At 42.6% G+C, this 10000-nt stretch overlaps 1 protein-coding gene across 1 annotated transcript in view; it reads right to left on the reverse strand.

The window, feature by feature from the left end:
* Positions 1 to 10000, reverse strand: part of LOC125043921 (THUMP domain-containing protein 3-like) — a 23355-nt gene that overhangs the window by 4409 nt on the left and 8946 nt on the right. Inside the window, 2 exon segments of the mRNA XM_047640300.1 lie at positions 6958 to 7046; positions 7049 to 7129. Of these exon segments, the coding sequence (XP_047496256.1) occupies positions 6958 to 7046; positions 7049 to 7129 (170 nt within the window).

Consider the following 10000-nt stretch of genomic DNA (forward strand, 5'->3'; position numbering starts at 1 on the left):
TATACATACATATACATATCACAATATATATATTTATATATATATATTATATAAATATTACATATACATATATATATAAATATAATTATATTATATAAATATTACATATATATATAAATATATATTATATATGTAGATTATATATATATATATATATATATATATATATATATATATATATATATATATATATATATATAAATATTAAATATATAGATTATATATATATATATTAAATATATAGATTATATATATATATTAAATATATAGATTATATATATATACATATATATATATATATTAAATATATAGATTATATATATATATATATATATATATATATATATATATATATATATATATATATATATATATATATATATATATATATATATACACACACACACATATATACACAACATATACACATATCATCATCATCATCAAGGGGCCAACACTGGTGGGGGCACATGGCTACATCAACCCTTCGTTTCCAGTCACGAGGGTCCCCCATGCCCATATAGCCTGAGTTGGCAATCCCAGATTATGCAAAGTAAAAGGTCCCATGTCAGTCTCACAGTGCAGCCGTCAGTTGGACACATGGACCTACCAACTGTACCCCATGATTCGGTGAAGAGACTTGTTACAAAAGGCATCAAGACGAGACTCTAAGGCTTAGATAGCGTCCAGGTTTCGCTACCATAGAGCAAAACTGGCAGTATCAAGGCCTTGAAGACATGTAGTTTGGTCCTTCTGCATAGGTACTGACATCTCCAAAGGCTCTTGTTGATTGAGCTCATGGCTCCTGCTGCCAGACCAATCCATCTACTGACTACTTGGTCTGACAGCCCAGAGATATGGACTACACTGCCATGGTATGCAAACCTCTCTGTGACTTCAATGTCCTTACCGCAAGCATGGATTAACTGAACGGATGCTCCTAACAGGCCCCCAAAGTCCTGAATTTTGGTCTTGGTCCAGGAGACCTCTAGGCCCAAGGGCTTCACCTCATTGCTAAATGTATCAAGAGCCGCCACCAATGACTCCAGGGACTCAGATAGGATAGCAATATCATCAGCAAAGTCAAGGTCTGGGACCTTAATATTGCCCAGTGTTGCTCCACACTGAATTTGGGTAGTAGCTCTGCCCATTATCCAGTCCATGCAGATGTTGAAAAGTGTTAGTGCAGGGACACAGCCTTGCCTCACCCCTGAATTAACAGGGAAGAAGTTTGACAGGCCCCCACCACACTTTACAGCACTTTCAGTACTGGTGTATAAGCTTGCTATTAGGCCATTAATCCATATTGGAATTCCCCTAAGTCTGAGAAGCTTCCATAGCAATTCTCAATGCACCAAGTCAAATGCTTTCTTGAGGTCGATGTCGTTGTCGATGCAAGTAACCCCTGACCGAGTTCCACAATTACTTGAAGTGCTAGCATACGGTCTATTGTGGACTTGCCAGGAGTGAATCTAGAGTGCTACGGTCTCTGGCGCCTTGGTAGGTTTCAGAAGAATGTGGGCGAAAACCTTACACTGAGCAGTGTAATGCCACGGTAGTTGTTACAGTCCCAATGATCCCCTTTCCACTTCCAGAGAGGGAGGACTACACCCCTCAACAGGTCAGGAGGAATGGTAACAGACTGCCATATGGCAGTCAAGATTGCATGCAAGAACTGTGCCTTAGGTTCACCCACAGCTTTTAGCAGTTCATCAGGGATATCACATATGCCTGCAGCTTTCCCACACTTCAGCTAGGAAATCGCAATCCTAACCCCAGTTAGGGTAGGAGGTTCCTCGCTGATGGGTGGGTCTGACACAGGTATTGTGATACCACTTGTATCCAAGCTAACTGTTAGAGGGTCTAGCTGGTACAGCAGCTCAAAATACTCTGTCCAATATTTACAAACCCCAACATGATCTGAGATAATCTGTTCAACCACTGAGTGGACTGCCGTTATTTGTGAGGATGGCATAGAGTTCAGTTTTCTTAGGGCTTAGTAGGCAGGGCAAAAGTCATTTACTAAGAAATAGCCTTCAACTCCTCAGCAACATTTCTGATGAACTGTTTCTTGTCCCTTCTCAGCAGTTTCCAAGTCCTATACACCAAAGAGCGATGCAAGTCCTGATTGCTATTCAGCTGAGCCATGCGATATGCTTCAGTGGCCTCCAATGTCTTCAGGGAGATGGAATTCTGCCTTGCCCTTGGGTGTACGCCAATGGACTCCTGTGCTGCATCGAGTGTTTCGTGCTTAAAGGACTCCCATGGATCAACTGGGTCTGTCAGGTTTTCAAGTTCTGTGAATCGATCAGAGACTGCCGTGGCAAACCCATTGACACACTCCTCCCTCAGTCTGCCCAAGTGAAACACCATAGGGTGACCACTGCAGGGACAAGGAGTTTTAAAGGTTTTAAAGTGGACTTGTAGGGTAGCTACTACCAGCCTATGGTCGGTGCCACAGAACTCGGCACTACGGTAAACTCTGCAATTCTGATACCAAGAGCCAGAAATCCTAAATCTTTGGGACCTAGCAAAGTCCCGGAGGAGGAAGCCATTCTCACTGCTGGGATCAGCTCCCCAGCCATGGGGGCTGACAGACATTTTGCAGCCAGCTTGATCACAGCCAGGTTTTCTCACCTCCGAAAGGGCAGCCACCCCAACTCCTAACCATTCCAATTCCCTTGATAGCAGAGGTAACTGCTTGTTCTACCGCAAGGACTGGTTGTTCCAAGTGCCTACCCAGATAGCTTGCCTAAGGTTAAGCCTCAGGCGGTCGCTTCAGGAGGATGCCATCTCTACCACCCCCGCCGACACTGCCCCAAATAAAGGGGATCGGCAGGCTGTGGGGCTCAAAGTCCGCCTGTGGGGTTCATGCTAACCCAGGCACCTGGGCACAAGCGGGACGAGTAACTCTCATTCCAATCCTATGCCCCAAAATTTGCCCTCCCAATGGGACCCACAGCCTGCCTTACTTGCTGGGAGGGAGGGACAGCACCCCTACCCCCAGCACATCCATTTATTTCTGTAGCTGCCGGTGAGTTATCTGGTGGGAGGAGGGCTGGTAAGGCCCACCTCCACCGAGCCGCCCATTAACCCCAAGGTGGGCCATGGCTCTGTACCTCTGGGGCCTCCTGCTGCCCTGAGATCCCCCACAGTTTAGCCTGGGACCACAAGGCTAAACTGTGGGGGAGCTGCTCCGTTTTTCGCACTAGGCTAGCCAGCTGTGGGTGTTGCAAGTGAGAAGGCATGCAAGCACTTAATACTATTTAGGCTACCACACCATCGCTTCACATCACCCTAAGCATGATGTGAACACACACACACACACACACACACACACACACACACACACACACACACACAATAAAAAAAAAATATATATATATATATTTACTTATACATTCATATATATTTATATTTATATATTATATAAATATTACATATACTTTTTATATATATATTTATATTTATATTAATATTACATTTTTATATAAAATATATATTTTATATGTAGATTATATATATTATATACTATATATATATATACTATAGTATATATATATATATATATATATATTAAATATTAAATATATAGATTATTATATATAATTAAATATATAGTTATTGTACTATATTAAATATATAGATTATATATATATACATATTATAATATATTAATTATATAGTTTTATATATATATATTATATATATATATTATAATATATATTATATATATATCATATTATATATTATATAATTTATATTATTCACACACACACTATATACACAACATATCACTATCATCATCATCATAAGGGGCCAACACTGGTGGGGGCACATGGGCTACATAAACCTTCGTTTCCAGTCCGAGGGCTCCCCATGGCCATATCGCCTGAGTGGCAATCCCAGATTATGCAAAGTAAAAGGTCCCATGGTCAGTCTCACAGTGCAGCCGTCAGTTGGACACATGGTCTACCAAACTGTTCCCCATGATTCGGTGAAGAGACTTGTTACAAAAGGCATCAAGACGAGACTCTAAGGCTTAGATATGCGTTCCAGGTTTCGCTACCATAGAGCAAATGGCAGTATCAAGGCCTTGAAGGACATGTAGTTTGGTCCTTCTGCATAGGTAATGACATCTCACAAAGGAGCTTGTTGATTGAGATCATGGCTCCTGCTGCCAGACCATCCATCTTCTGACTACTTGGTCTGACAGCCCAGAGATATGACTACACTGCCATGGTATGCAAACCTCTCTGTGACTTCAATGTCCTTACCGCAAGCATGGTTTAACTGAACGGATGCTCCTAACAGGCCCCCAAAGTCCTGATTTTGGATCTTGGTCCAGGAGAACTAGGCCCATGGGCTTCTAATCATTGCTAATGTATTCAAGAGCCGCCTCCAATGACTACAGGGACTCAGATTAGGATAGCAAGATAATAGCAAGTCAAGGTCTGGGCCTTAATATTGCCCAGTGTTGCTCCTCACTGTATTTGGGTAGTAGCTCTGCCCATTATCCAGTCCTTGCAGATGTTGGAAAAGTGTTAGTGCAGGGACACAGCATTGCCCACCCATGATTAACAGGGAAGAGTTTGACAGGGGCCCCCCCACACTTTACAGCACTTTCAGTACTGGTGGTATAGCTGCTTTTAGGACCCATTAATCCATATTGGAATTCCCCTAAGTCTTGAGAAGCTTCCATAGCAATTCTCATGCACAGTCATAAGGCTTTTCTTGAGGTCATGTCGTTGTCGATGCAAAGTAACCTTGGGGGACCGAGTTCCACAATTACTTGATGTGATAGCATACGGTCTATTGTGGACTTGCCAGGAGGATCTAGGTGCGACGGTCTTGGCGCTTGGTAGGTTCAGAAGAATTGTGGGCGAAAAACTTTACACTGAGCAGTAGTAATGCACGGTAGTTGTTACAGTCCCAATGATCCCCTTTCCACTTCCAGAGAGAGGACAACACCCTCACAGGTCAGGAGGAATGGTATCAGACTGCCATATGGCAGTCAAGATTGCAGCAAGTACTGTGCTTAGGTTCACCCCAGCTATTAGCAGTTTCTCCAGGGATATCACCTTATGCCTGCAGCTTTCCCCCACTTCAGCTAGGATATCGCAATCCTAACCCCTGTTAGGGTTAGGAGGTTCTCGCTGATGGGTGGGTCTGACACAGGTATTGTGATACACTTGTATCCAAGCTAACTGTTAGAGGGTTCTAGCTGGTACAGCAGCTAAAAATACTCTGTCCAATATTTACAAACCCCATCATGATCTGAGATAATCTGTTAACCACTGAGTGGACTGCCTGTTATTTGTGAGGATGGATGAGTTCAGTTTTCTTAGGGCCTTAGTAGGCAGGGGCCACAAGTCATTTACTATGAAATTGCCTTCAACTCCTCAGCAACAATTTCTGATTGAACTGTTTCTTGGCCTTCTCAGCAGTTTCCAAGTCTATACACCAAAGAGCGATGCAAGTCCTGATTGCTATTTTCAAGATGAGCCATTGCGATATGCTTTCAGTGGCCACCAATGTCTTAAGGGAGATGGGAATTTCTGCCTTGCCCTTGGGTGTACGCCAATGGACTCTGTTCTGCATTCGAGTGTTGTTTCCGTGCTTAAAGGAATCCATGGACAACTGGGGCTGTCAGGTTTTCAAGTTCTAGTGAATCGATCAGGGACTGCCGTTTTGGCAAACCATTGACACACTCCTCCCTCAGTCTGCCAAGTGAAACCCCATAGGGTGACCACTGCAGGGACAAGGAGTTTTAAAGGTTTTAAAGTGGACTTGTTGGGTAGCTATACCAGCCTATGGTGTGCGCAGACTCGGCACTACGGTAAACTCTTGCAATTCTGGATACCAAGAGCAGAAATCCTAAATCGTTGGGACCTAGCAAAGTCGGAGGGAGGGGAAGCCATTTCACTTCTGGGTTCAGCTCCCAGCCATGGGGGTGACAGACATTTTGCAGCCAGCTTGATCACAGCAGTTTTCCTCACTCTCCGAAAAGGGCAGCCACCCCAACTCCTAACCTTTCAATTACCTTGATAGCAAGAGGTAACTGCTTGTTCTTGCCGCAGGATGGGTTGTTCAGTGCTAACCAGATAGTTGCTTAGGTTAAGCCTCAGGCGGTCGCTTCAGGAGGATGCCATCTCTACCCACCCCCGCGACACTGCCCAAATTAAAGGGGATCGGCAGGTGGGGCGGCTCAAAGTCGCCTGTGGGGTTCATGCTACACAGGCACCTGGCACAAGCGGGAGAGTAACTTCATTCCAATTCCTTATGCCCAAATATTTGCCCCTCCCACATGGGACCACAAGCCTTGCCTTACTTGCTGGGAGGAGGGACAGCACCCTACCCAGCACATCATTATTTCTGTAGCTGCGTGTGAGTTATCTGGTGGGAGGAGGGCTTGGTAACCCGCCACCTCCACCGAGCCGCACCATAAACCCCAAGGTGGGCCATGGTCTGTACTCTGGGGCTCCTGATGCCGAGATCCACCACAGTTTAGCCTGGGACCAAGGCTAAAACACTGTGGGGGAGCTGCTCCGTTTTTTCGCACTAGGCTAGCAGCTGTGGTGTTGCAAGAACGGCGTTGCAAGTGAAAGGATGCAGCACTCTTAATACTATTTAGGCTACCACACTTCGTTCACATATCTAAGCATGATGTGAACACACACACACACACACACACACCACACCACACACACACACACACACACAATAAAAATAAATATTTTTTTTTATTATATATATATTTACTTTTAACCACACATCACTATAAATATTATATTTATTTATTTATATTCATATAAATTATATATATATTATAACATTATATATTTATATATATATATATATATTATATTATATATATAGATATATTTATTATTATTTATATTATGATTAGTATTAGCTATATAAGCATTTGAGGAGTCATTTCCTCTTATACTCCATTGGAATTGTTGCTCCACCACACATGGGGTCCATCACCACTTCACCAGGTTTTGGGGCAGCCATGCGCACCATATTGTAACACAATGTAGCCGCAGATTTGTTCGTCCAAAGTTGGATAAATTTCTCTTGAACAGAGCCTCTCTTGTAAGTGCCAATGCAACATACACAAATTCTGTTAACATAAAAAGAGTATGGGGATCTAATCAGTATAAATATATTTTTGCCTGTGTATATGTATGTATGAATGTATGTGTTTATCTTTATGCCAATTTTTTTATTTTTTTGGGGGGGGGGGGGGGGGGGGGTTTTTGGTATATATAAATATATATAGATATATATATATAATTTATTATATAATTATACACATATACAAATTCTATGTGATAAGTATATAATATATTATATATATACATACATTATAAGTGATTTTTATGTATATTCTATGTATATATTAGAGTATCTATCTAATTAAATATACATATATATGTATATGTAAATTGATAGTATGTATATATTATATATATTCCTATTTATAATATATATATATGGATGTTTGGTATATATAATGTATATTGTAATATGTCATGTATGTATGTGTGTAATGGTGTATGTATGTATGTATGTATGTATGTATGTTTGTATCGTATGTATGTATGTTATGTATGTTTTTATGTAGTATGTAGCATGTATTGTGTGGTGTGTGTGTATGTTAATATGTATGGATATACACACCACACACATTTGTATATATATACCACACCAAATATATGTAATATATTCTTATATATGTACATACACACACAACTACACACACAACACACAACACACCCCACACACACACACACACACACCACATATATATAATAATATGTATGTGTTTTGTGTGTGTGTGTGTGTGTGTGTGTGTGTGTGTGTGGGGGTGTGTGTGTGTGTGTGTTGTGTGTGTGTATGTGTGTGTGTCTGTGTGTGTATGTATGTATGTGTATATATATATATTATATATATATATATATATATTTTTTTTTTTATATACATATATATTTTTATATATATATATATTTTTATATATATATATTATTTATCTATATATTTATATATATTTATTTATAAAAGGACGAGAAAGAGAGGAGAGAGAGAGGGAGAGAGGAGAAGTGAGAGAGGAGAGAGAGAGAAAGAGGAGAGGAAGAGAGGGAGGAGAGACAGAGGAGAGAGAAGAGAAAGAGGGAGAGAGAGAGAAGAGGAGAAGAAAAGAGAACGAGAGGAGGGGAAGAGGAAAGAGTAGAGGGAAAAGAAAGAGGAGAGAGAAAGAGAGAGAGAAAGGGGAGTGAGGGAAAGGAAGAAAGGAAGGGAGCGAGAGGGAAAAGAGGGAGAAGGAGGAGGAGAGAGAAAAGAGGAAAGAGGGGGGAGAGAGGAGAGAGAAAAGGGGGAAAGAGGATTGGAAAAGAGGAAGGGAGAACAGAGAGAAAGAGAGAGGAGGAGAGAAAAAAGAGCGGAGGAGGGAAAGAAAAGAGGAGAAGAGACGAGAAGAGGAGAGAGAGGGGAGAAAGAGGAGAGAAAAAGAGAAAAGAGGAAAGAGAGAAAGAGGAGAGGGAAAGAGAGAAAGGAGAGGAGGAAAAGAGAGGAGAAAGAGGAGAGAGAAGAGAGGGGAGAAAGAGAAGAGGAGAGAGAAGAGAGGAGAGAGAGAAAAAGGAAAGGAGAGAGGAGAAGGAGAGAGGAGAAAGAGGGAGGAAAAGAATGGGGAGAGAGAGAGAGAAAGAGGAGAGAGAAAGAGGAGGAGAAAGGAGAGGGAGAGAAAGAGAGAAGAGAGGCGAGAGAGAGAGAGAAGAGAGATGAGAGGAGGAGGAGAAAGAGCGAGGAGGGAGAGAGGGGAAGAGAGATGAGGAAGAGAGAGAAGATGAAGAAAGAGGAGGAAGAAGCGAGGAAGAAGGAGAGAGAAAGAGAGAGAAGAGAGACGGAAGGGAAGAGAGGAGAAGGAAGAGGAAGGAGAGAAAAGAGAGATAGAAAGAGGAGGGAAGGAGAGAGAGAGATTGGTGAGAGGAGAGGAGAGAGAGAGAAGATGAGAGGAAGGAGAGAGATAGGATAGGAGAGGAAGGAGAGAGTAAGAGATAGAAAAGAGGAAGGAGAGAGAGAGGAAGAGAGAGGAGAGAGGAGAGAGGAAGAGGAGGAGAGAGAGAGAGAGGGAGAGAGGAAGACGAGAGGGAGATGAAGAGAGAGGGCAAGGGAGAGAGAGAGGAGGAAGAGAGAGAGAGAGAGAGAAGAGGAAGGAAGAGAGAGACGAGAGAGAGGAGAGAGAGAGAGAGAAGGATGAGAGAGGAGCGAGAGAGAGAGAAGAGAGGAAGAGAGAGAAGAGAGAGAGAGCGAAGGAAGGAGGAGAAGAGAGGGAGAGAGAGAGAGAGAGGAGGGGAAAAGGAGAGAGGAGAGAAAGGAGAGAGAGAGAGAGAGAGAAGAGGAGAGGAGAGAGAGAGGAGAGAGGAGAGGAAGGAGAGAAGAGTGAGAAGAGAGAGGAGAGAGAGTGGGGGAAAAAGAGAGAGAGAGAGAAAAAAGAAAGAGAGAGGAGAGAGGAGAGAGACGAAGGAGGAAGGGGAGGAGGAGGAAGGAGAGAGAGAAGAGAGGAGAGAGGAGGAGAGATGTGAGAGAGAGAGAGAGAGGGAGAGAAGAGGAGAGAGAGAGAAGGAGGAGAGGAGAGAGAAAGGGGAGGAAAGGAAGAGAGGGAGAAGATGAGAGTAAGAAAGAGGGAGAGAGAGAGAGAGAGAGAAGGAGGAGAAGAGGAGATGAGAGAGAAGAAGAGAAGAGAGGAAGAGAAGAGAGAAGGAGAGAAAGAGGGGAGGAGAAGAGAGAAAGAGGAGAAGAGAGAGAGGAAGGGGAGAAGAGAGAGAGAAGGAGATGAGAGGAGGAAGAGAGAAGAGAGAGGAGAGAGGAGAGAGAGAAGAGAAGGAGAGAAGAGAAGAGGAAGAGAAGAAAGAGAGGAGACAAGGAACAAGAAGGAGAGAGAAGAGGAGAGGGTAGAGAAGAGGAGGGGGAGAGGGAAGAAAGGAGAGAGAGA

The sequence above is a fragment of the Penaeus chinensis genome, chromosome 34, assembly GCF_019202785.1.
Source record: "Penaeus chinensis breed Huanghai No. 1 chromosome 34, ASM1920278v2, whole genome shotgun sequence".
NCBI classification, from domain to species: Eukaryota; Metazoa; Arthropoda; class Malacostraca; order Decapoda; family Penaeidae; genus Penaeus; species Penaeus chinensis.